General features: G+C 34.4%; 3 protein-coding genes across 3 annotated transcripts; 2 read left to right on the top strand and 1 right to left on the bottom strand.

Annotated features, from left to right (window-relative positions):
• Positions 1–1,562: 1,562 nt before the first annotated feature.
• On the bottom strand, positions 1,563–8,145 carry LOC143916708 (uncharacterized). The gene is made up of 13 exons (XM_077437912.1): positions 7,406–8,145; positions 7,247–7,323; positions 7,011–7,169; positions 6,789–6,940; positions 6,462–6,684; positions 3,415–3,592; positions 3,137–3,250; positions 2,969–3,045; positions 2,711–2,866; positions 2,469–2,620; positions 2,179–2,392; positions 1,910–2,093; positions 1,563–1,731 (listed from the first exon to the last, which is right to left on the bottom strand). Exons 1-13 carry the CDS (start codon positions 7,473–7,475, stop codon positions 1,631–1,633), a joined length of 1,857 nt encoding a protein of 618 aa, XP_077294038.1. The 5' UTR covers positions 7,476–8,145; the 3' UTR covers positions 1,563–1,630.
• LOC143917345 (uncharacterized) lies at positions 2,836–25,807 on the top strand. Its single transcript, XM_077438826.1, has 15 exons — positions 2,836–2,876; positions 2,971–3,027; positions 3,141–3,295; positions 3,708–3,723; positions 3,801–3,874; positions 3,973–3,993; positions 5,819–5,908; positions 14,183–14,277; positions 14,368–14,565; positions 24,217–24,378; positions 24,454–24,609; positions 24,680–24,834; positions 24,903–25,116; positions 25,197–25,377; positions 25,451–25,807. Exons 1-15 carry the CDS (start codon positions 2,836–2,838, stop codon positions 25,732–25,734), a joined length of 1,899 nt encoding a protein of 632 aa, XP_077294952.1. The 3' UTR covers positions 25,735–25,807.
• Positions 14,737–16,925, top strand: LOC143916832 (kelch-like protein 40). The gene is made up of 9 exons (XM_077438079.1): positions 14,737–14,763; positions 15,043–15,204; positions 15,280–15,432; positions 15,503–15,626; positions 15,917–15,968; positions 16,037–16,078; positions 16,185–16,251; positions 16,344–16,521; positions 16,590–16,925. Exons 1-9 carry the CDS (start codon positions 14,737–14,739, stop codon positions 16,844–16,846), a joined length of 1,062 nt encoding a protein of 353 aa, XP_077294205.1. The 3' UTR covers positions 16,847–16,925.
• Positions 25,808–27,447: the final 1,640 nt, after the last annotated feature.

Genomic DNA, 27,447 nt, shown 5'->3' with positions numbered 1-27,447 from the left:
AAAATAATTTTGGTGAAAATAATAGCACAAAGGGATTTCTATTCAGAAACATGTAACAAAATATTTGAAATGAATATATTGTATGTCTATTCTTTCCACAACCGTGAACGTATCAAGCTGAAAATTTATATTTGTATTCTTTATGTACTAACTTAGAGCTGATAAGGTTTTGGTCAGAATTCGTAGACCGGAAATAGTATTTTTTTTAAAACAATATTAAATTTTTTTATTTCAACGTTTTTAACTTTTTATATTCTTGACATTTGAAGGTCTGTTCATACCTAGTCAGCACGTACCGACTTCAGCAGGTATCCGGCCGTACGAAAAGTATTCTTTGGTACATTTTGTATGCGTATATTCATACCAACCGTCACGTTTACGCCACGGCAGGCTTACAGCAGTACCCGACATTTCCTGTTCATACCTTACAGCAACATCCGCCAACGTATCGTATCCGTTTTTTTGGCCATCGTGGAAATATACACGCGAGTTACGTGCCATGAGTCTGCCGCTTTGCTGTTTTGGACCAATTATCGATAGTGACAGTTGACAGCTGTTCAATCTTTCGATATGGTTTTGGCGCAAATATTTAAAAAATAATTAAAAAAATTTTAAATTTTTTACGGAAATATTTAAAAAAAAATTGTCCATCATCCACAAGCTCCTTATACAGTGTCCAAAACTCTCATCAAAACGCCTCCGTGCTTTTTTATTGCCTTCTTGAGCTTCTTCTTCCAACAACAACGCGATTTTGCATAATTTTTCGTTCGATAAACGTCGAAACATTTTTGCTGACTTGTATTCTGACGCGTAGCTACGAATGCACGTGTATGCATTCATATTGCAAGTACTCGACAATATAACGTAAGCAATATTGCGCCGTATCGTCATGGCCTCTGATGTATAAGTAAGCCGATTTTGCCTTGCACTCGGCCAAAGTGATGTAAGCGTGACGTGACCGCGACGTGTAGGTAGATATGAATAGAAATGTAATAAAATGACATATTTGAAACGGAGTCGTGCAGTGCTAAAGCCGTGCAGTGCTGTTAAGTATGAACAGACCTTAATATGTATAATAATTATAATGATTTGAAGTAATAAAAAAATTCGACAGCCGGAAGTAGAAGTTTTGTCTTGTGTAAGTTTCCCTACATTTGCGCTCAATTTCTATGGAATGCTCTCATAACCGGTATGTATGAACGTGTATGTACATACATATATATGTATGTGGGATTGTTATGAATGAGAATATTTTAAGTTGGCAGGCCCGTGGCGTCGTTTCGCGCGTCACTCGGTTGCTCGATTACGCGCGAACACATTAAACAAGTTACGTAAAGACTTCGACTTTGAATATCCTCCCGCACACATTCATGGATCCCATATACATATATGTATGTTTAATTATCGAATTTGGTTTTGTGACCTTCTTATACTCATCAAATACATAGATAAGTCATTTTTTTGGTCATATCCGAATTACTTTTTTTGTTATTGCATCAGCCCCAAAAATATGTACTTTCAACGATTTTGTTTTTATAATGTGGTATAAGGAAAATAATAATATGGATGGTATAGTATTATTTATATTTTTTTAATTCAAATCATAATATAATATTCTTGTTCATTCAAATTAGCTGGTCGACCATAGCAAAAAATTAGGAGAGGATTTACTGTTAGGATTTAACGTAACCATTTGATTGGTTGTAGTATCATATTTATAATTAACGCCATCTGAAAAGATGATAAAATTTTGTTTTAACATGGTTTCATTTGTGATTATTGAGATTAATTAAAATAGTATATTTAGTAAATATCACAAATTAAATCAATCAATTAAAAATATATGAACATATGTAAGTAAATTGATATTTTATAAATTAAAAAATCCTGTCAAGATTTTCATGCTTACTGCCATTGATAAATATCATATCATCTAAAACAACTGCACTGATCCACGACGAATATTTTTTAGGATTTCGGATATCCTTCCATTGTTTAGTATTTAAGTCCAATCGTTCCCCATATCCTCCACGGTTAATATTTAATTCAAATATACCACCTAAGGCGAAGAGACTTCCATTCACGAAGACTATCTAAAATGTAGCAAAAATCAAAATTACTAGCACATGATTTTTTTCAAATCAATACTATTCACATGTACTATGTACGTATACCCACAGGAAAACTCAATCGTGCATGGTTCATCGGCGTACCCAAAGTCCACTTATTCAAATTTGGATCGTAAATCTCCACTGATTTTAAATGATTAAAATATCCACCTGCGTTTCCGCCAGCCACATACATTTTCCCTTCATATACATTAGTGGCGTGTTGAGAACGCTTAGACAGCATTGGGGCCATACCACTCCAGCTGTCTGTTTTTGGATCGTACCTAATCAAAATATTGTGTATTTTTAATAGTTTATACAAAATATGCAAAGACAAAAATACAGAAACAACAGACGAACCTCTCAACTGTATCAAGATGATTATAATTGTTGTCAATACCTCCAGTAATGTATATGTAATCGTCAATTTTAGCTACACCCACGTTTTCTTTCTTTTGCCCCATCGGTGTAAGTTGTTTTATTTCCTTTGTAGCCAAGTCAAAAGATATAGCCTGTAGTTCATATATGCACAAGTGAATGTAATTAAAAGCGAAATTTTAACAGTTAAAGTTCATATTTCAAATCAATTAAATATTTAAGACCTCATCGCACGCCTTTTTATTTATTTCTCCTCCGAAAATAAACAATTTTCCGTGTGAAATTATCGTTGAATAATCGGTAGTAACATTTAAACTAATTTCTGCTAATGTAGTCCACGTGTCACGTAATGGGTGATAGAATTGAACTGTACAATTATTCTGAAATAACGTATTTATTGTACCATTAGATTGTGTATCATGCACAATATCAAAATTTAATGATAAAACATGACGATTTAATAAAATTTATCGATATCTCACAGAATCCTCATAGGCAGGGCCTACTGCTACTATTGTAACTGGGTAGTCTGTTATCAGATGTTCTTTTTTTGGTGGGACTGAAATGTTTCATATAAATGAAAAAACAGAAATAGACTAGAATGAAACGTGCGTAGAATTATAACTGAAAGTGTGACGTAATTGTATTACCAAGGTTAACCAGAGACTTCTTCACTAGAAATGGTATTTTTGAATCCGCCGTACTATACCAGAATTTCATCTTTGTAAATTCTTTGGTTTTGATATTCATTTCCAGATTCGTAGCTACATTTGAAATAATGCACATATTTTTCACCGAATTAAAGAAAAGTAAATACAAAAGGATTAATTTTAAATTTTATAACGGCATAATGAGTTACATATTAAATGGGGTCTCAAATATGACGTATAGTTATTATGTATAATAAATATGTATCTTGAAAACCTACCGCCAAAAATGAATATACTATTGCCGAAAACAATAGCTTTTGACCAAAATGGCTCATTATCGGTACTGGTAAGATTTGACCACTCCTGAGTTTCGAGGTTTAGTCGTTCTCCTTGAGGACTATCACTAAATAGCGGTACACCTCCTATAGCAAATAGACTTCTATCGGCAAATACAATCTGAAATATATATGAAATTTAAATGTTGACAGTGAGGTTGATAATCAAATTACATATGTAATCTAGGTTTTTGTGAGAATCCAAATGTTGTAAATTAATAATATATAATATTTAGAGGCTAGCTGTGGAGAGTAATTTTTAATTTACATAAAATTTGTGTATAACACGAATTATTAAACAATAATCATGTATTTACTCAATTATGTAGGTATGTAGTTATTCTGAATACGGCTAGTGATTCTGAAGCCATGGCGTTTTCAAAGTCTCGGGACTCGAGACGTGGTAATTTCAAAGTCCCGGGACTTCCCGGAACTCGAGACATTTATTTCCTTACCAATAACATTATAGGGAAATATGTTTAAAGGTAGTGTTTGTGTTAGTGGAAGAAAAATCGAACAAGAGTAAACTCACAAATGCTCACCAAACTTTATTGTTACGGGGCCGAGTAGGAGATTATAATTAGTCACCGGAGCCTGAGGGGGCCGTGTATTGTTCAAAGGTTGTAAATGCATTGTTAAAGGTTTGCCGAACAATGGATAGCACTGTGACTATCCTACCTCTAATTATAATAATTAAAAACATAATTTTGATATGCTTATATTATATTTCCCAAAGCAGTTTGTATGTACAGTAATAAGCTTATATTTACGTATAATCACAAGTACTAGTTACTTATTAAACAGTTCAATCACAAGTTACTAGTTAGGTGGTTAAATCGCAAGTGGTCTTCAATGTGTTTAACATGAGCATATATTCAATAAGGGTAACAATTTCAACCAATCACAGTTTGGTAAAACAAATGTTGATTAGCAGTAGCATTCATGCGTAAGATAGTTTTAGTATTTGATATATGTATCCCTTGAATGTATCGACAAATACATTCAAGGGATAATAATATTTGGAGGTAGCACAATTCGTGAGAAAACTATAGTTAAGCAATAAAGTTAATTAAAAACAATATTTTAATATTTTATAGTATTTGACATGTGTATGTATCACTTGAGTGTATCGAGAAATGGTTTCGTAGATACACACAATTAATTATGCAAATTAAGAGGGATAATAATATTTGAGGGAAACACAATTCGTAAGAAAAATGTAGAAAAGCAATAAAGTTAATTAAAAACAATATTTTAAGATTTAGTGTTTGCATATGTATCCCTTGAGTGTATCGATAAATGGTTGGGTAGATTACACAATTTGTTGTGCAGATTAAGAGGGATAATGATATTTGAGGGTAACACGAGTCGTGCGACAAAAATACAGCTAAACCAATAAAGATTTTGAAAGTCTCATAAATAACCTAGGAAAATATCAATTAAACGTGCGCTCAAAGAATCAAGATCAAACAACAAGCGGGAATAAAGAATAATATAAGTACTTATGTACATAGGTTAAACTTTTAGATATGAAATTTCAGTTCAATAAATCAAAAGGTTTCTGAGAAGAACATAAAAAACATCGATTCTCCAGAGTTAAAGTAGTACTTCCGGTTGAGGTAAAAATATTTAAAAAATAATTTATAATTTCTATTATTTAAAAAAAAAATTCAGTCTGATTAGGATTGGGAGATAGTTGAATATAAAAAAAAAAAAAAATAGGACACCTATAAGGGGATGTACCATTTCCGGTCAACTAAAAAATTAGAAAAAAATTAACACCGAATCGATAAGAATATCAGTAACCAATACTAAGTTTCAGTTCATTAGGACGAACGGTGTTCAAAAAATCCCCATAATACACACACAGATTTTTTCTAGATCGTGAAACGTGATTCTGATTTCGAATCAGTCAAAATCTGGATTTCTAAATTTCGCATGATCACAAAACTTAATGTATTGTTACTATGTACATATGTAGATAAAGTAAAAATTATACTACGTAATTAATGCGAAATAATTAAAGTAAATAATGATAACCTTTGAACAATTGGTTGAAAATGTCAATGTCCAAATCTGCAGCTCACAATTACACGTCAGAACAAGAACAAGATATTTTTAAAAAATAATTATCCTCGAAGTAAACTCATATCGATTTTTTCTAGGAATAAAATATTCCCAGCTGCATCGTTATCAATGGGAAAGTTTCACTTGCACGTTCAGAAAATGGTCAGTAAATGGGCATTTCGAACACGTGATATTTCGAGCATACTGCTGTTTTCAAAGTAATTTTTTTTAAAGCACTAGGCGATTAGGTCGCAAATTAAAAACTATTTTTTTTTTGTAGTGAGGATATGCTGCGATAACAGCGTGAACGGTCACTTACGACGGTCGATACTGGATACATCTAATATATATTTCGAAAGAGACTTTGTATGTAAGTAAATATTGTTGGTTGGAACTTCGAAAACAAGTCAAAATTTCTACGACGGGGGGCGCCGGGGGCGAAGGCCCCCGAGGTTCGCCGGGGGAGCCGCCGGATTCTGGTATAATATACAATTTCGAAAGAGAATTTTTAAGTTTGTAACTATAGTTGGTTGGAAATCGAAAATAAGTCAGTTTCTATGACGATTCGATTGGTTGAATATGTTTTTTCGATTCAAATAAATTCAATAAAAAAAGAAATGAATATTTACTATTAGATTCGCCATGTTTAAGCTGTTTATATTACAAACACTGAGCGAAGCCGGGTAAAACAACTAGTGTGATATAATATCTGATTTTAAACAATGAAAAACCATTTTAGGGGTTCTCAACCAAGAGAATATTATTTAAAAAAAATATAATATATTACGCACATTTGAAATTAGAAAGTCTCGAGTCCCGGGAGTTTTGTATTCAAAGTCCCGGGACTATAGTCAGCAAAAAAAGCCAGGAATTCCCGTGAAAAAAGTCCGGGGATGTCTCGTTGCAGAATCACTAGTACTTACCGAGAAATCAGATCTTTTGGATGACATCGGTGTTCCAAAAGTCCAACTATTCGTTTTAGGATCGTAAATCTCTAATGTATTCGAAAGATCATTCATTCCCAAATTTATCACATTTGTTCCTCCAGCGACGTAGATTTTTCCTTCCCATACATTAATGGCGTGATTACATCGTTTTTCGAGCATAGGAGCCATAAATGTCCAGCTATCTGTTTTTGGGTCGTACCTTAAATGAAATGTAAATAATTATTATATTACATCATCATGGTTGATCGGTATAAAACATGCACTTGTATAATGAGCGATGAGCGACAGTAAATTCAATAATACCTCTCAACTGTGTCAATTACTTTACTGCCTTCCCCTCGACCACCAGTCACGTAAATATACCCATCAATTTCAGCGACTTGTAATTTAGTTCTTTTTTGGCCCATCGGTGCCAGATTAGAATGTGTCTTTTTAGTTAAGTCGAAAGCTACGACCTTGAATTAATGAAATTTAATTATGTTCGGGTTAAATGATAGTAATATTATGTAAGTTGGGCAGCAATACCTCATTCGAATATTCATTGGTGCTAATGCGCCCACCGAACATTATTATTTTTCCATTTGACAAAAAGGGCGAGCTATTTTCTGTCGGGTGTAGATTAATTTTCGCAAAAATGAACCACAAACCTTTTTCCGGATCGTAAACTTCCACGACAAACTCACTCTGAAAAATCAGTATTATCCAGAATATAATATTTAACTATGCTTAGCTGTGTGATATTATGTTTATTGTGTTTCTACCGTTTTTGAAATGGTATATCCCAAAGATATCATTGTATACTGTTCATCCAAATTCGAATTTTCTTCCGTCGCTTCGACTGTGAAAATTAAAAAAATGAATAAAAATACACACATATGTTTATAATTTCACATCAGATTACTTGTCATTTAATATATTACCAGTTTCCAAATGAACGAAGCTTACAACAGCCAACAACGTTAAGACAGATAAACTTTTATAAACGATCATCTTGTTTTTACAATATATGTATAGGTATGAATGTATGTAAGTAATATGCAACGCTTACTGTGCCATATTGTATTTGTCAAATTCATTTTATATATTTGTTTATCTCACTAAGGTGTGATAGTCTAGTTAAGATACTAGATCAGAGGTCAGTGCTGAAAAATTAAGACGTAAATAAAAGTGGAGGTCACCAGATAAACATACATAGATACATTCCTATGTATGTATTTTGGAGATCATTTGGACACCGTTACTCCAATAAAACTGCAACTTAATATCAGTTAGTGAAATGTTTATCGACATGACATTTTTTTTTCATTTTCAACTTGACCCAAAGTGGTAGTGGTAGTGGTAATGGAAATATTATTAACGTAGTTGCTAATAAGCTTATATATGTACACAGATTACCTAAACACAATCTGCTTTAGGTCATCGACTATAGAGAGTCTTTAATTAATATTATGTATTAGATGTATTATGAGCATTTATAAGAATTGTAAATAGGTTTTTGAGCTATTTTTCCTATTATGCTGTACATTAACATTAGAATAATATAGTACTATGATTAATAACAAAATTAAATTAAAATTGTAAAATAGAAAATCATCAGTAGATCAGTAGCTATTAAAAAAGATATAAGATGTATTGTGAACACAATTTCGTAATAATAAAAACATTTAAAAATCAAAATCGAATGAGGTTATATTCTTAAAATATTTTTACCTCAACCAAAAGCGGTACTTCTACTTTGAGTTACTAGTGTTAAAAAGAAAGGAGTTATTTTAAATCAAGTTAAGGTGTACCAAGTGAATAGTATTTATTTAAAAGTTACAAGCATTTGAAATAAAGCTCCGTGTACTTAGTGAATAATTAAAAAAAAAGTTAAATTAAATATTTCCCTTTTTTATATTCCTCAAATAAATAGATAGTCATTGGTTGATCATATCCGAATTTTTTTATTTAACGAATTCAATTTCAATTTAATTAAAAATTTAATTTGCGTATATGTATTTAAATATAAATCAACCTTTTGGTGAATTTGGTAGATGAGTGAGGAGTATAATTGTATGAAAACATGGCAAACTGATCCGATTATTCCAGTCAGTTTGTTTATCATTTACATATTGTTTAATATAGTCAGCTAAAGTGGTATGACTTCAGAGTTTGGAGGTGATAAGCAGTGGTTTGAATTTGTTGAATTTTAAATAGTTTAGCAACTTCTTTCAATAATTTAGATGTATGTTAGTTTACTCACGAAGTTGTTGATGCTTCGTGATTCCCAATAGGATAAGCTTGGGAATATTTTGTAAAATCGTCTTCAATAGTTAAAATTAACCGATAGGTGGATATCAGTGGGGTGCCATCCATCCAATGGATGCTGTGGATGCTACGCATCCCTTAAAATTTACGTCAAAAATATTTTCATACCGTTTGTTTTCTGAATTTCTTAGTTTTATTTATCTTTAATTTATTTTTGATTACGTGATTATGATCGGTCTTCCTCACAGGCCCGAATGTGAAACGCCCGAAAACACAAATATCGGAAGGCAAAGATCGAAAATCGAAAGATCGTAAGTCGAAAGATAAAAAAAAAAGGGTGCATGTGTAATATTAAGATCATGTTTATATAATTAATTTTATACATAAAAATACAATATAAATGTTTTTTTATCGATATTTCTTTATTGAAATCGTGTGCTTGAGAAGCTGTGGTTCAAAAATTAAATAGATGGAAAAGTTACAAATTATTTTGAGAAGCACCGATTAAAAATATAATAAAAAGGACTGTCGTAACATTTTGGTTACTGAAATATACCGAAATTTTCTTTCGAAAAAATAGAAGAAGTGAAAAGTCAGTAAGCATTCGGTTGACGTATTTTCACCAAATTTATCAGATATATTACATACATGATATTAAGCTAAAACTCATATGTAGATATGAAATTTCCGTTCAATTTGCTTTCGGAGAAAGACTCAAAAAGGGTCGATTGTCTCGAGTGAAAGTACTACTTCCGGTTGAGGCAATAAATGTGTTAAACTTATAGTACTTGTACAAAACTTTCAGCCCTATCTGTTGAGCAGTTTGGGAGTTAATATAATCAAAAAAATTACAAAAAATGAACGTGCAAGGAAAGGTTCTACGAATTGAAGTATGAACTTTTCGCCCGATATGTGGGATCAGGGCCGGCGCGTCATATTTTTCGTGTATATGTTCCGACCAATTGCCTTATGGTCAACTTTCGTGGCCTTACGACTAGTGGCCGGACCCACAGCGCACTGTGTATTGTTCAATTGTTGTAAATGCATTGTTAAAGGTTCGCCGAACCATTTTTTTGTACTTTAGCTTTGTAAATAGAGCCAAACCGCTTCGATTTCTGGAAAAAGCACGGCCTGTATCCGTAGTCTACTTACGACCCATGAAAGCAGGCCGATGTTTTTTGTACTGGCCGCATGAGACGCGGCCATCTGACTTCCGTTTAAACCGTTGCCCGTAAACATTGTTTTCGCGGCTCGTTTCCTCGCTCCCGCATCACCAGTTCGAGACTGGTGATGTTTGACGATATTTGGAGACCAGCTCCAGTATTCGTCCGGGGTGAAGTGAGGAAGTCTGGTCTGTCTTCGTCCCGAAGGCAGACAACTCAGCCACGCGTGTTTGGTACATAGCCTCAAACCATCACGCCATACAAGTTTGTTGGTACTTTAGTCGTGAAGGTGCGACGTTCGTTGTAGGGGTCACCAATTTAGTAGTCAGTGGTCACCAATTTAGTACGCGGGACAGATGTGTTGACCGTGTCCCGGTCTAAGAAAACACCGTTTGTGTTTGTAAGAGGATCGTTTATTTTTGTTCAATTATTACAATGGTTACGAAGAAGTTGAGCTTCGGAGAAGTGATGTGGTTGAACTCCAGAGGTTCAATCTGGTGTCTGGAGCTGGTGCGTCGCTTTATATACGTTCTGGCTTGAAGCGTGCCGTGTGCAGATGCTTTTTCTTCGTCTCCAGGACACGTTTTTTATCCGTGTGTTAACCTGTTTTCGAGGCACGTGTTTTCGGGACACGTGTGTTGATCTGTTTTCAGGGCGCGTGTTTTATAGCTATGGGGTCAGCGCCAGGACGTCGTTCATTTAAGAATGCGGTCGTGTGCCACGTGTAAACGTCTTTCAGGACACGTGTTACAGTTTCCTGATGACATCACTGTTGGGTTTCATTCGTTTTACGATCGAGCGATGAACTCTTTCTTCTGGAATGGTCAAAGGGGACGTTGCCCTTGAGTTATGCATTTTTGTACAGGAGCGATGATGATTGGTGTGAAATGTATGATATCACTGGTTTTGATTCGTAATAGCACAAATTGTGCTATATTCCTACAGTAAACAAACTTACCGCCCCCCCTCTTTCCGCCTGCTTGCTATCTGTACACAAAATTAAAATACAGTTGCTTACAAACAGATTTACGACCTGTTTCATTGTTATATAATCTCTCGCCATTTTTATTCTCCCCACATCACACTGGTAGCATTAACACTAGCGGTATCTACCGCGGTATTTGATAGATCTATCAAATACCGCAGATCGTACGGATGAGTAATAGCGTTCGAACACGCGGTATTTGATAGATCTATCAAATACCGCGGTATATACCGCTAGTGTTAACGCTACCATACACACACACGCTGTACTGGAGAGAGGGGGAGACAGAGGGCCGAGCCATCAACATAGACCACAGATGACGAAGGAAGGCACCATTGAGAGAAACCACGCCACGCTCTACCGCCGAGCAACTACAACATACGTCAGGTGGCATCTCGATTGAGAACGCCTGGCGTCCGATCAGTATGGGTTAAATTTTTGGCGCCTTTTCTAAAAAAATATTCCATTTTTAACAAAAAACTTTAAAAATGATAATATTAAAAGTTTACCAAAATCGTACATTTATTCAACTTTTGCTAAAATGTTTTCGTCCGGATTTCATTTTAGCAAAATCCTGCCGCATCACATCAAACTATAGTTTCAATTTGACTATTCTGTAGTTTTTCCGGCCAATTTCGTTATACTATCAAAATCATTGCAGTCTGTAGTCTTCACTGCATTTGTTGAAATGTCTAATTCACTTTCAGACATTTCATCCTGTTCAGTTACACTTTGATTTTGTTGTTTTCCCGGTGCAACAGTTTCTGTTTCAGATATACACGCGGTCGCGTGCGGTTGTTCTTGTCTAGGGTTGTTCTGCTTGATTAGAAGTGCATTTCACAGGGGTGCGGACATATGCATGACGGGGGAGTATGCGTATGTATTGACATCGATAATGAATAAGTACGCAATGCGATATATTATATAATTTACAATTGATAAATTGTCACCTATTTTAAAAATGGGAACAATTTTCCCAGATTCAATGATAAATTGAAGATAAAACATAGCGGTTGAGTTAAGGGAGCTTTGCAAGCTTTCAACACATACGCATAAAGGTCTGTTCATACCTAGTCAGCACGTATCGACGTCAGCAGGTATCCGGCCGTACGAAAAGTATTCTTTGGTACATTTTGTATGGGTATATTCATACCAACCGTCACGTTTACGCCACGGCAGGCATACAGCAGTACCTGACATTTCCTGTTCATACCTTACAGCAACATCCGTCAACGTATCGTATCCGTTTTTTTGGCCATCGTGGAAATATACATGCGAATTACGTGCCATGAGTCTGCCGCTTTACGGTTTTGGACCAATTATCGATAGTGACAGTTGACAGCTGTTCAATCTTTCGACATGGTTTTGGCGCAAATATTAAAAAAAAATTTTTTTTTACGGAAATATTTAAAAAAAAATTGTCCATCATCCACAAGCTCCTTATACAGTGTCCAAAACTCTCTTCGGTTTTTCTATTTTTTAACATGGGATGCACATCAAAACGCCTCCATGATTTTTTATTGCCTTCTTGAGCTTCATCTTCCAACAACAACGCGATTATACATCATTTTTCGTTCGATAAACGCCGAAACATTTTTGCTGACTTGTATTCTGACGCGTAGCTACGAATGCACGTGTATTCATTCATATTGTAAGTACTCGACAATACGACGTAAGCAATATTGCGCCGTATCGTCATGGCCTGTAATGTATAAGTAAGCCGATTTTGCCTTGCACTTGGCCAAAGTGCTGTGAACGTGACGTGACCGCGACGTGTAGGTAGATATGAATAGAAATGTAATAAAATGACATATTTGAAACGGAGTCGTGCAGTGCTGAAGCCGTGCAGTACTGTTAAGTATGAACAGACCTTAATAATGATTGTGAATGTTAAATAGCGTGGTGTTAAGTCGAATGGCGTGGTGTTATGGCCAAAAGTCGAATGACGTTTATAGCCTACTGCGCACTGTCGACCTGAAAACTTCTTTCAGAAGACTTCGACCCTAAAACAAATTCGTAAACACCCATCTAAGCCTGTGTTAATTACATTAAGGTGACCAGACGTCCTCCTTTTGGAAACCTTGTCCTTTGTCCGCCTCTAGGGAAAATGGTCCTCCTTGTTCTCCTTGAAAGAGCAGATATGACTTCAACAGAAGTATCGGCGCAATCTAAAATACTAAAGAAACAGCTTAAATCTCGTATTGATCTCGTTGTAATTACGCATTAAATAAATTGGAAGAGACTAATCCTGAAATAAAAAGAATTTACTAAAGAAGCAATGGAGTTTTATTTTATCTTAATTTCAAAACAGAACAAATAATAAAATACATAACAAAAGACCAATTAATTATAGGTTTCCGCTGGTAGTAATAAACTAAAACATACACGTAGTCATACATGAAATTTCAAATAAACATAAGAAAAAACAGAAAAATTAAATTAAAAGATTATTCAAAAAATGACAACTATTGCTTATAAAAATTATAAAAATGTTATAAAATGTAAAATATATAAAAATGTAGTTTTGTGAAAAAATGGTACATATTTGGAAAACTGAACTCGGCATAATAAATATACATCTGGATTTGACTGGATATTATATCAAATAACTAAAACAGTTTTATTCGTGAAGGAAAAATTTAGTGTAGTTGTAATTAATTATTTAAATAAATTAGAAGAGACTAATCCTGACATTAAAAGAATTTACTGAAGAAGCAATTGAGTTTTATAAAAAAGTAGTTTTGTGATAAAAAAGTATTTGGAAAACTGGACTCGGCATAATAAATATATGTACATCTGTATTTGACTGGATATTATATCAAATACCTAAAACAGTTTTATTCGTGAAGGAAAAATTTAACATTTCCATCAACGACAATTTGTTATTTGACGAAGTACACCATATTATTAAAGACAGAGAGTGAACAGATGTAATTGATAAGAAATGGTTGACTATTTTTGATTTGTTGAAATATCGAAATATTCCCCATAACAATATAACATTTTTGATTGAAATGGTATTGCGTTTTCCGAGTACAAACGCCAACGTAGAGTGAACATTGTCCATTTGCAATTATATTTGGACAAAAAGGTTTTTGAAATTTGAATTTTTTTTTGGTAAAGTAACATCATTAGTATTGTAATAAATCGACGATATGATCAATAAAGGATTTTTTTTTACATCCATTTTTACCAGTGTCCTTTGACATTTTCAAAACCTGGTCACCTTATTGCGTATAGATGTACATATGTACATCGTTTGTGTTTTATATATTTAATAATAATCTGAAATATAATTTTAGTTATAGAAGATAAACACCGCAAAAAAATAATGGACAACGTTAATTGCAAATTGAAGACGAGGGCAATGGATTTAACTCTGGAAAATTTCGAGACGGTGAGTGTTGATTATATAAAAAAATATATGTTACTTATTTATAATTAAAAATATGTTATATATATATTTTTCAATTCCACTTTATTTTAGCTGCACAAAACACAAGTTTTTCTCAATCTGCCAACCAACACCGTGATCGAAATCTTGAAATCGGACGATTTGATCGTTCCTTCCGAAGAAGACGTATTCAATGCTGTGAAATTATGGGTAAATCATAATGATGCAAACCGTTATATTGAATTGGCACAGCTGATGGGATCCGTGAGGTTATCCTTGCTTTCGACAAAGGTATTTGAGATTAATTGAATGTTACAGTTTATTGATATTGTTACGTATACTAAAAAGAGCCGCCGAGTAGTTGCAATCGGATTAAGCCGAAGCGCATCGATGAACCCCGTGCGAACGTTATAATTGGTTTCAAGGATTATATCTAGACTCTAAGTGCATGTAGGGTAAACAATGGCCGTTATTGGTCCCTTCTCAGAAGTGACCGTACCGTGGGACCGAATGTCGTGGGAATACACATCCGAGTACGTGACTATAACAATACGTAAACAGATTAGACGTCGTAGATGTCCTGAGAGATCTATCCCTTATAAGGCGATACTTAGGCGATATCAGGTCATTCTGGACTGAGCACTGCCAGTGTGTGTATCTCCTTAATCATCAATAAATGCTGTGAAACGACTTTGGCCTTTTACTTGGATCCTCCACCAACCCCTACGCAACAATATAAATCATTCGAATAATGTGTTTTCTTTTCAGTTTCTCGTCGACGAAGTTATGACGTTCTGTCATTCGTGTGCAGAGTGTTTGACTTCTGTTAGACAAGTAATTAAAGACAAGGATGACAAATCTTCCAACCAAAGAGACACCCCTCGTAGAAAAAAAGAAAAAATAGCACTGGTTGGGGGGGATTATTTAAATGTGAGTTTTATATTACAAGTATAATATTTTGATTCGATTTTAAATCAATTACTTAATTGCAAAACGTGTTTTCAGCTGGCAAATACCATCGATATATTTGACGGACTAAAGAAAAGTTGGACTCTATCCGAAGACATTGGAATTGAGAAAATTAATTTTGCGTCTGTCGTCGTAGGAGATTGGATGTTTATCATCGGCGGAAATTCTGCAATAAAGATAGAGACTTCAGTAACGTTTTCCGGTGTTGTGAAGTACCTGCTTAGAGAAATCGGAATATAACAAATTTATTTGTTTTCAGGTGGAATACATTGATTTGAAAAGCGGTCAGAAACATCCATTGAAGCCGTTGAATCAAGCTCGTTATAAATTATCAGCAGTGACACTTCGTCGCGATTCGTCCACGGAAGTCTACGCCATTGGTGGTGATCTTGATTTTTAAATGCTTTTAATTATTACGAAATTATGTTCACAATACATCTTACATCTATTTTAATACCTACTGATCTACTGATCATGTTCTATTTTAAAATTTTAATTTAATTTTGTTAGTAATCATAGTATTATATTATTCTAATGTTAATATACAGCATAATAGGAAAAAGAGCTCAAAAACCTATTTACAATTCTTATAAATGCTCATAATACATCTAATACATAATATTAATTAAAGACTCTCTAAAGTAGATGACCTAAAGCAGATTTTCGTGTTTAGGTAAACTGAGTTTCTTCCTGAAGGCTGGTAAAATTCGTGAATCAGTGGAAAGGTGATTAAATTGCAATAATTTCATCAGATCGATTGAAAGAGAAGTTAACGCTTATTGATTTCGATCAGGTGGAATAGCAAGACTGGCGATTGGGAGTTCATCGCTCCACTGTTGGTGGGTGTTTATGGTCATAGTGCTTCTGTAATCGATGGCAAAATATTTGTAACAGGCGGGCTTGGAATTATAAGTAATTTAACATCTATAAATAAACTGCAGATGTATTCAGTGGAGAAATTCTTGGACTTACCGCGCTGATATGATTCGGGGAAGATTTTTTCATTCGGTGAAAATCAATTAATTTTCTACTAATATAAAACTCTCCAAAATAGTCCATAGTCAAAATACTCCACCTAATTTTGATTTCACGATTTTTAGAGCGTCGCATTCAAAGGGAAACTTTTCATCGGTGGTGGCTGTAATTCTTGGCAACGTATTTTAATCAGTGTGGAGCAGTACGATCCGATTGCAAATGTGTGGACAGCATTTACCGAACTACCGGTACCTGCAGAATCAATCAGTCTCTGTTGTTTCCAAAACAAACTACTTAGCATGGGTGAGTTTTTATATAAGTTAATTTGAATTTATATGCTTGAAGTGTAGAATTCATGTTTTGATTTTCAGGTGGACGTGTTCAATGGTATGACCATCAATGTAAATATGTTAGTGAAGTTTGGGAATACGACGAGACAAGAATGTCTTGGAAAGCTTCACCAGGTCTTAGTAGAGATAGAGCTTATGCGGTTACACATGTCATTCCATACGATTCGATTATTTGGGCACCCCAACAACTTAGCGCTGGCAATTCAGTGCACGGACTATTCAGCGCATGGGTAATTCAGCGCAAAATCAATTTTTTCAAGATTTTTTTTCGAAAATAATTACTCTATTGAAATTGTCAGCCATATCTACATATTAAGTTCATAAAATGCGAATAAATTTAATTGATAATCTTTGTGCATTTATTTATTTATTATTTTGATAATAATAATAACAATAATATGACCAATGTGATCTGACAGATTACCCCAAAGTCTTACAAAAAAAATAAAATAACAAAGAAAAGAACAATCATTCATCTCATTCAAATAGACTAGTGTTGAATCTCATGAAACTGACCGGCTCATCAACGTGACAATTGAACAGGTCCAAATGTTCATCTATCACATTAAGGAACCGGAAAGCCTTTACAAGAGACGATTTATTGAAAGCAGACGTATTCGTAGGAATTGTGATTTTCTCACTAGGGTCCACGAAATATTACGCAAGCATAGGGTTGCCAACAGGTCTCTTTTAAAGAGAACATGTTCTATTTTTCAACACAATTCTTTTGTTCTCTCTCTCTTTCGTGTCAGTTAAATTATCATTTATTTCAAAATCGAGATCGCTATCATATTCCTCTTCGTTCATCAAATTTCTTTCAGCCATTTTTTTATGTAATTAGAACAGTCTTTGAAAATATAAATATAATATACATACAATATAGCATAGCAACATGAAAAAAATAACATGTAATAATTATTACCGTAAATAATAATCACGAATTACAAATGAACTTTTTATCCATACTGTTCACGAAATGAAGAAAAAAATCAATAACTCGCGCGCACCGAGTACAGAGCGCGAGATGACAACAGCGACGAAATAACACACTTTGCATTTTACGCATTATACCCGATTCTTCGATAAAATATTTTTTTCTGTTGTGTCAGATAAATACATATTTAATATAATAATTTTATCTAATACATTAATGTATTACTGAAGAATACCCAAAATATGAACGCTGTAATATCTCACATAATTAAATTCAATGTCAATTTAGTTTACATCACCGGTAAGGGAAGGTTAACAGTTAAATCGCACGTGAGGTTCAATAGATCTAACATGAGCATTTATACAAAAAGAATGATAAGTTTTAACCAATGACAGAATTTGGGTAAAACAACAAAGTGATTAAGATATAAGCAGCATCCGCGTATAAGACAGTTTTAGTATTTTATTTATGTATCCTTTGAGAGTATCGAGACATTATTGAGTAGATACACAATTAATCATAAATATAATAATATTTGAGGGTTACACGTGTCGTGAGACAAAATGCAGCTATAGCAATAAAGATTATAGTAAAAATAATAATTTGGATTTCAACAATCGTCTTATATAACAATTGTATTAGAAACTAGTATAAATTATAGTAGATAAAAGTTAAGTAGATAGGATTGAACAGAATATGTAACTGTAGAGTCCGGGAGCAACAAAGATATTGAAAGTCTCATAAATAATGAGAGATAATTTTAAGAGGAAACATCATAAGTAGCTGTTGAAAATGAAACGGATGTTCAAACTTGAGATTAAAGAGTGTTATACATAAGTATATGTATATTAGTGCTTCCAATCCCGGAAGGTTACTTCAGCACCGGGATTTCAAATGTATAAGAAAAAAAGTTCAATTTCATGTTTACATATTTCAAAAACTTTCAATTGCATTTTGCAAACTCTCCCGATGTTTCACGCAAAAAATACTCCCATATTGGCGTACTAATTTTGAGAGTTTAGCTACATTCTTTAAATTTTCGGTTCGCATTCATAAATTTCTAAGATTAAATAAAACATCCGAAAATGTAATTAAATAAAGTAAAAAACATCGCTTTGATTCATTGATTCGTTTTGTACAAATAGTTTGTACCGTCTAGAAATTATTCATCGAAACAATCCACTTAATATAAAAAAAAACTCCAATTACATTTACTTTATGTAAAAAATTCGGATGTGACCAACCTACGACTTTTTCTATGTATTTGAGGAATATAGGAGGAAGGAATAAGGAGGATAAATAACAAAATTCGATAATCGAACACGTTAACACATACCGGCTATGAGCATTTTCAATACAAATTGAATACAAATGTAGGAAAACTTACACAAGACTAAAGTTCTACTTTCAGCTTACGAATTCCGACCAAAACCTAATCAACTCTATGTTAGTACAAAAAGCATACAAATATAAATTTTCAACTAAATATGTTCAGGGCGTGGAAAGAATCGTTGTCACAACATTTTTGACATTTCTAAGAGGAAAAAATCCCGCTTCCGGTTTATTATATTTAGTGATTTTTTTTTATTTTCATCACATTGATACAACAATTAAGGTCTGTTCATACCGACTTTAGCAGGTATCCGGCCGTACGAAAAGTATTCTTTGGTACATTTTGTATGGGTATATTCATACCAACCGTCACGTTTACACCACGGCAGGCTTACAGCAGTACCCGACATTTCCTGTTCATACCTTACAGCAACATCCGTCAACGTATAGTATCCGTTTTTTTGGCCATCGTGGAAATATACACGCGAATTACGTGCCATGAGTCTGCCACTTTGCTGTTTTGGACCAATTATCGATAGTGACAGTTGACAGCTGTTCAATCTTTAGACATGGTTTTGGGGCAAATATTTAAAAAAAATAAAATTTTTTTTACGGTTATATTTAAAAAAACTTTGTCCATCATCCACAAGCTCCTTATACAGTGTCCGAAACTCTCCTTCGGTTTTTCTATTTTTTAACATGGGATGCACATCAAAACGCCTCCGTGCTTTTTTATTGCCTTCTTGAGCTTCTTCTTCCAACAACAACGCGATTTTGCATAATTTTTCGTTCGATAAACGCCGAAACATTTTTGCTGACTTGTATTCTGACGCGTAGCTACGAATGCACGTGTATGCATTCATATTGTAAGTACTCGACAATACGACGTAAGCAATATTGCGCCGTATCGTCATGGCCTGTAATGTATAAGTAAGCCGATTTTGCCTTGCACTCGGCCAAAGTGCTGTGAACGTGACGTGACCGCGACGTGTAGGTAGATATGAATAGAAATGTAATAAAATGACATATTTGAAACGGAGTCGTGCAGTGCTGTTAAGTATGAACAGACCTTAAAAAGGTCAAAAAAAATAGTGGAAGAAAAAATTTAACAAGAGTATACTGCCACTTCTGGTTGGCGGATGCTTACCAACTTTTTATACATTACTTGCATTTAAGTATAATGTATAGAATAGTCATTCCTAACAAAAGTATTGCTCAAAAGCGAGCCATCGAAGAGAGAGACGGAAAGTCAGAAGAGAGACAAGAGTGAGGAAAAAAAATTCGTGGAAGTGATCGTCCCTTACAAACAACTGGACAAAACAGCTGACATCTCCGGGCACACGGATTTTTTGTGGCAACATTTTTAGGGGCTGCGAGCAATTCTATGCATACTACTTCAATGTAGATAAAGTAATAATAACTGTTTTTCAATGAGTGAGGTTGGTCCGAACATCTAGCACGTGCACATACAGATGTTCGGACTTTGTCGAACTAATACTACCACACAATTTCACTAGTAGAGCCTATTTCAAAGAGATCCTACTGCTACAGAGATCCTACTGCAACCGAGAAAAACAGCCGAAATCTCCGTCTGCACGGAGTTTTAGTAGCATGTAATGAACGGATTTACGCGCGTCTTTATGCAGAGGGCGTGATACGTCGTTATTCTTCCAAGAGTCGAGGTATGTAGAAACGTGAACTAACCTTGGGATAGTTATATATAGGTATATAGTCGGGGAGGTTCCTGACTGCAAGTCGTCTGCGTTGATAACAGCTTCCTGGCTCGGGAAACTGGCTCTGCGGTCACCTTCTCTCGTTGAAGCACCGCTGGTCGGGTCACAGCAGCGGGAGGGGGGAGGCAGGAGACAAACTCCGTACTGCCTCGTGTGGACACAAGATGGCGATCTCTAGGCGTCTCTGAAGACGCTCGGCGGAGATGCTGGAGGTAGGTCTTTCCCGGATGGCGGCTGGCTGTAGAGAGGGTCGGCGGTCCTCTGGTCGGGTCCTCTCACGGCTAAGGTTTCTCCGGAAACGGCGTGAGGAATGCAGGGGACGTTGTGCTGGAACTCAGGGGAGGGAGTGATGCTACACTCGACCTCGCGGCGGTTCTTCAGCACGGATGGTGATGGATCTCTGGGCCCCGTCTCCCCCTGGAGACGTGCACAGGAGAGATCTTTCTTCGACGGGAGATCGCGGGTGAGAGAGCGCGCGCGCGCCTATAAAGCTTTTCCCTGGGTGGCCACTCGTAATAAAGGGCGAGTGTTGCCCTATGGGACGATGGGAAAACGTCGCGTTACAAGCAACATTTTTGGAAGCTGAGAGCGCTTCTACCCATTCTACTTCAATGATTACTTGGTAAAATTTTAGTTCAATAAATTAAAGCATTTCTTAGAAAAAATACAAGGTTTAACGTGTTTTTTTTTTTAAATGAAGTTGGAGTGACGCAAAGCACAAATTTGTGCACACGGTCGCACAACCAGGTTTTTGAAACGCACAAATTTGTGCACACGGTATCGTACGAGTTAAAATGGCAAAATCGAGACAAAAGTATCAGGGGCACAAAACGAGTAGAGAGATGTGTAGGTATTTGGTATAATAAGTGCGAGCAGTACTCGCGTGTAGCGTATGCGTGCGAAAGAGACATCACGAGTGAAGAAAACCTTTGTCAGATTTGCCAGTGACGGATCTATCAGATTTGCTTCCCGACTTTGCACCCAGCTTTGCGTCGTCTCCTAACGTCTTGGATTGAATCTTGACAACTGGCTAAATCCGCCCACGGTAGTAGAACGTTTATTTGCCAAACGATTTCTAGGTCATGTGATAAAGAATGGATCGATATGTGGACCATATCCACTTTGGGCAAATCGAATCCGACATAATCGATGTGTAGCTTTATTTTCGTCTTTATTTATGAAACTGTACATATCATTTATTTTCACAGTTAACATTTATGTTAACCATCATCACCAAGGATCAAGCTGTCAATGATTATACAGACAGTGGTGTTGACGTGCTGTCGTGTTGTCCCGTATACTTATTATTATGTCGAATCTATCTATAAATTGTGTGGTGCACTTATCCGGGGAGAATATTCTCACAAATTCTTAAAAAGCTGATATAATTAAGGCCACCTCTCAAATAATCCCGTCGGCACGAGCAAGTTGTCTGACCTCAAGCTCTTTCAGTGCTCTGGCTGCTCAGGTTGAGGCCGGGAAGATTTCTTCGACCATTGCAACAATACCACCATCGGTTGCTGCACTATCTCCGGCCCCACCTCCACCTGCTGTTTTGCCTTGCCATATTGGTATAATAATTTCGTCAATCACGTGTATCAATGTTTTTACGTGTTTGGTTTATAGGGACTCATGGATGACAACGATGAAGGTTTTAATTTCGGAAAATTCATGTATGACATAAATGACACGCCTCAACAGTATTTTGAAGTGAAGCAGAAGGTTTTATTGTCTTTTAATATGGTGCGTTTTGAAGTGCTGTCCAATTGGGGAAGTAATGAATTTACATGCGTTTATAGAATAAGCATTCACGGAGATTTAGACTAAAGACAATGAATGTTAATATGTATGTGAAATTTTAATGGTAAAATGTATCATGAAATAAAATATATGTTTACAATTGATTGATATAAAAATCTACTATGAAAGGGGATTTAATTACTTATTTTATTATATACATATATTTATAGTAAGATACTGTTTTTACCAATACAATACTGATTTTTTGAGAATCTGTCCAGTCTCGTCAAGTACCTTATGATGTAATTATTAGAAGATGTGTAATGATTGTGGAGGAATTTGTAGTAAGTTGAAAATTTTCCATTCTATTTCCTGAATATGTTGGGGCAGAACTCTGTGATTTTTTTTGCCGACGGTAGTGAAAAAACATATTTTCCGTTGCATTTGTAAAAGTTTTGTTTTTGTTTGAAAAAGTTTGAAAATATAATGCAATCGTTGTCCCAAATAGCGATTTTATCAGTTTCGACCGATGGAAGTAATCATGGTGTAATTAAAATTTTTCCAGTCCTCATTCAATTTTTTTGACATCAATAATGGCATAATGACAAATTATTGTTTTATTTTCTTTGCGAAACGAAATAGCAGAGATTACATTAAGGTGACCAGACGTCCTCCTTTTGGAAACCTTGTACTTTGTCCGCCTCTAGGGAAAATGGTCCTCCTTGTCCTCCTTGAAAGAGCAGATATGACTTCAACAGAAGTATCGGTGCAATGTAAAATACTAAAGGAACAGCTTAAATCTCGTATTGATGGAACTTTTCTGCCATTATTTGTAATTAATTATTTAAATAAATTAGAAGAGACTAATCCTGACATTAAAAGAATTTACTGAAGAAGTAATGGAGTTTTATAAAAATGTAGTTTTGTGATAAAAAAGTATTTGGAAAACTGGACTCGGCATAATAAATATATGTACATCTGTATTTGACTGGGTATTATATAAAATACCTAAAACAGTTTTATTCGTGAAGGAAAAATTTAACATTTCCATCAACGAAAATTTGTTATTTGACGAAGTACACCATATTATTAAAGACAGAGAGGGAACAGATGTAATTGATAAGATATGGATGACTATTTTTGATTTGTTAAAATATCGAAATATTCCCCATAACAATATAAAATTTTTGATTGAAATGGCATTGCGTTTTCCGGGTAAAAACGCCAACGTACGAGTAGAATGAACATTTTCCATTTGCAATTATATCTGGACAAAAAGGTTTTTGAACTTTGAACTGTTTTGTCGGTAAAGTAACATCATTAACATTGTAATAAATCGACGACATGGTCAATAAAGGATTTTTTTTTATATTCATTTTTACCAAAGTGTCCTTTGACATTTTCAAAACCTGGTTACCTTAATACTTATATACGTATATTTAATAATAATCTGGAATATAATTTTAGGTATAGAAGATAAACATCGCAAAAAAATAATGTCGAATCTTTTGAAACACAACGTTGATTGGAAATTGAAGACGAGGGCAATGGATTTGACTCTGGAAAATTTCCAGACGGTGAGTGTTGATTATATAAAAAAAAATATGTTACTTGAATATTTTTCAATTCCAATTTGTTTTAGCTGCACAAAACACAAGTTTTTCTCAATCTGCCAACCAACACCGTGATCGAAATCTTGAAATCGGATGATTTGATCGTGTCTTCTGAAGAAGACGTATTCAATGCTGTAAAATTATGGGTAAATCATGATGATGCAAACCGTAAACTTGAATTGGTACAGCTGATGGGATCCGTGCGGTTATCCTTGCTTTCGAAAAAGGTATTTGAGATTAATTGAATGTTACAGTTTATTGATATAAATCATTCGAATAATGTGTTTTCTTTTCAGTTTCTCGTCAAAGAAGTAATGACGTTCTGTCATTCGTGTGCAGAGTGTTTGACTTCTATTAGACAAGTAATTAAAGACAAGAATGATAAATTTTACATCCAAAGAGATACCCCTCGTAGAAAAAAAGTAAAAATAGCACTGGTTGGGGGGAATTATTTAGATGTGAGTTCTATATTACAAGTATAATATTTTGATTGGATTTTAAATCAATTACTTTATTGCATAACGTGTTTTCAGGGACCAAATACCATCGAGATATATGACGTACTAAAGAAAAGATGGACTCTATCCAAAGACATTGGATTTAATAAAATTTTTTTTTCGTCTGTCGTCGTAGGAGATTGGTTGGTTATCATCGGAGGGTATAATTCTTCAGAAGAATCATTGACTTCAGTAACGTTATCCAGTGTTGTGAAGTACTTGCTTAGATAAATCGGCATATAACAAATTTATTTGTTTTCAGGTAGAATACATTGATTTGAAAAACGGTCAGAAACATCCATTGAAGCCGTTGAATCACGCTCGTAAGCAGCTCTCGGCAGTGACACGTCGTTGTCGCGATTCATCCACGGATGTCTACGCCATTGGTGGTGATGATTCTCGTAAATCAGTGGAAAGGTGATTAAATTGCAATAATTTCATCAGATCGATTGAAAGAGTAGTTAACGCTTATTGATTTCGATCAGGTGGAACAGCAAAATTGGAAATTGGAAGATCATCGCTCCACTGTTGGTGGCTGTTGATGGTCATAGTGCTTCTGTAATCGATGGCAAAATATTTGTAACAGGAGGGGTTCAAACTTTTCTTTTATCATCTACTAATAAGGTGCAAATGTATTCAGTGAAGTCCAATTCTTGGACTTACCGCGCTGATATGATTCAGGGCAGATGTTTTCATTCGGTGAATATCAATTAATTTTCTACTAATATAAAACTCCAAAATAGAATTAATTCACCAAAATTTGATTTCATGATTTTTAGAACGTTGTAATCAAAGGGAAACTTTTCATCGGTGGTGGCTTTATTGATTATCTGCTATCTTTTATAATCAGTGTGGAGCAGTACGATCCGATTGCAGATGTGTGGACAGCATTCACCGAACTACCGAATCCTACAGGCGGAATCAGTCTGTGTTGTTTCCAAAACAAACTACTTAGCATGGGTGAGTTTTTATATAACTTAATTTGAATTTATATGCTTGAAGTGTAGAATTCATTTATTGTTTTGATGTTCAGGTGGACATATTCAATGGTATGGCCATTCTAGTAAAGTTTGGGAATACGACGAGACAAACATGTCATGGAAAGTTTCATCACATCTTAGCAAAGAAAGAACTTCTGCGGCTGCACATGTCATTCCATATGATTCGATTATTTGGGCACCCCAACAACAACTTAGCGCGGATAATTTAACGCCGACAATTCAACAACTTGGCGCCGACAATTCAACGACCGAAGTATCAATCGCACGGACAATTCTGCGAAAAATCAATTTTTTCAAGTTTTTTTTTCGAAAATAATTCCTCTATTGAAATTGTCAGCCATATCTACATATTAAGTTCACAAAATGCGAATAAATTTATTTGATAATCTTTGTGCATTTATTTATTTATTATTTTTACAATATGACCAATGTGACCTGACAGGTTGCCCCAAAGTGTCACACCAGTCTTACATAAAAAGAAAATAACATTCATTCATTCACACAGACTTGTGTTGAATCTCATGAAACTGACCAGCTCATCAACATGACAATTGAACAGGTCCAAATGTTCATCTACCACACTAAGGTACCGGAAAGCCTTTATAAGAGACGTGTTATTGAAAGCAGATGTTTTCGCAGGAATTATGATTTTCTCATTTGGGTCGACGAAATATTACGCAAGTATAGGGTTGCCAACCGTCCCGGAATTGGAATCGCTGTCCCGTATCCCGGATGAATGCTAAATTGTCCCGGAAGTTTTGAGGAAACTATTACATTTATTTTTATTGAAATTGACATCGTGTACATAAATCCGTTGAACGTCCTTCCAACGTACATACAGTCCCAGGACAGAATATTACGCTACCTCATTGAACCGCGTTCGCGCCCATTTGTAAAGGTTATAAATAATTCACAATAAGATCTTTTCGACTAGTTTTTTTTGTAAGCTCATCCTTATTTACTACTCTATTCACCAACAAAAAATAATACAACATTATCCTTCAAAATGTCTTCAAAAATAAATGTGAAATGAGAGAAATGAGTTTGCTCCTGAATTACGTAAAGCATATACGAGCGTTTCTGCGAAGATTTTTTATTGTTTCGTTAACAACACCGTGATTTTTTCTATTGCTGCAGCTTTACTATATTTTTAGGGTAAGTTGGTGATTATTTTGTAAAAAAAATACTTTCATTTATGTTTTAAATTACTTGTGAGTTTTAAATAGATTTTTTTTAGATTAGTCGAAAAGCAATTCTTTTTAAAGAGAGAAATGCAAGTATTATAGCATTAATAAAAACTAGAATGTTTTATAAACATAAAATCGCGACAATAGAGGGTGTAAGTTATACGGCTGTTTGCAAAATAAGGAAACATCTGGAACAAAGTGGCGATTCCACTTTCTTCCAGATGTTAAGCAAGCAAAATGATGACAAGATATGGGCAGAGCATTTCAAAAAGCATGAAAAATCGGTTGAGCTGATGAAAATTGTATCTTTCATTATTTATTTATTTATTTATTCACAAATTTGCCATAGTGACTTTACAGATCAACTCCAAGTCGACACTATGGTTATATAAAAAATAAATTAATTATTATTATATATTATAATAATATTATATATTAATTAAAAGACAAATATGGATAAAACAAATATAAAAATACAAAATTGTAAAAACATGAAATATAAAAATATAAAAATACTAAATTGTAAAAACATAAAATATAAAAATATAAATTGTAAAAATAAAAATATAAAATATAAAATTGTAAATACATGAAATATAAAAATATAAAAAACATGAGAAATAAAATTATAATGAAAAATAATAATATGAAAGATAAATATATAAAAATATGAAACATAAAAATATAAAAATTTGAAAATATAAAAATGTAAAAATATGAATATAAAAATGCAATATGTTACAAGTTGCTACGATCTGAAACTAAACAGTACCTCAACCAGATCAGTATATTTTAGATTAAACAGATTCAATCCAATAGAAATCTGGTTGAGGAGCTTGATG

This window comes from Arctopsyche grandis, chromosome 9 (assembly GCF_051622035.1).
Source record: "Arctopsyche grandis isolate Sample6627 chromosome 9, ASM5162203v2, whole genome shotgun sequence".
NCBI classification, from domain to species: Eukaryota; Metazoa; Arthropoda; class Insecta; order Trichoptera; family Hydropsychidae; genus Arctopsyche; species Arctopsyche grandis.
Note: the sequence above shows the minus strand (reverse complement) of the source record. Positions and strands in the feature narration are given on the sequence as shown.

What these genes read in the sequence shown, in the direction of transcription:
- LOC143916708 (XM_077437912.1), bottom strand. Translation starts at nt 7,475, where the DNA reads ATGATCGTTTATAAAAGTTTATCTGTCTTAACGTTGTTGGCTGTTGTA. An exon ending in CCAATGAATATTCGAATGAG is followed by an intron (nt 6,941 to 7,010) that starts GTATTGCTGCCC and finishes CATTAATTCAAG; the next exon opens with GTCGTAGCTTTCGACTTAAC. An exon ending in CATCTTGATACAGTTGAGAG is followed by an intron (nt 2,393 to 2,468) that starts GTTCGTCTGTTG and finishes TATTTTGATTAG; the next exon opens with GTACGATCCAAAAACAGACA.
- LOC143916832 (XM_077438079.1), top strand. Translation starts at nt 14,737, where the DNA reads ATGGCCGTTATTGGTCCCTTCTCAGAA. An exon ending in TTGGGGGGGATTATTTAAAT is followed by an intron (nt 15,205 to 15,279) that starts GTGAGTTTTATA and finishes ACGTGTTTTCAG; the next exon opens with CTGGCAAATACCATCGATAT. An exon ending in GGAAGTCTACGCCATTGGTG is followed by an intron (nt 15,627 to 15,916) that starts GTGATCTTGATT and finishes TTTCGTGTTTAG; the next exon opens with GTAAACTGAGTTTCTTCCTG.
- LOC143917345 (XM_077438826.1), top strand. Translation starts at nt 2,836, where the DNA reads ATGGGTGATAGAATTGAACTGTACAATTATTCTGAAATAAC. An exon ending in GTCTCGGGACTCGAGACGTG is followed by an intron (nt 3,875 to 3,972) that starts GTAATTTCAAAG and finishes TGTTTGTGTTAG; the next exon opens with TGGAAGAAAAATCGAACAAG. An exon ending in GGAAGAAAAATCGAACAAGA is followed by an intron (nt 3,994 to 5,818) that starts GTAAACTCACAA and finishes TTTTTTTTGTAG; the next exon opens with TGAGGATATGCTGCGATAAC.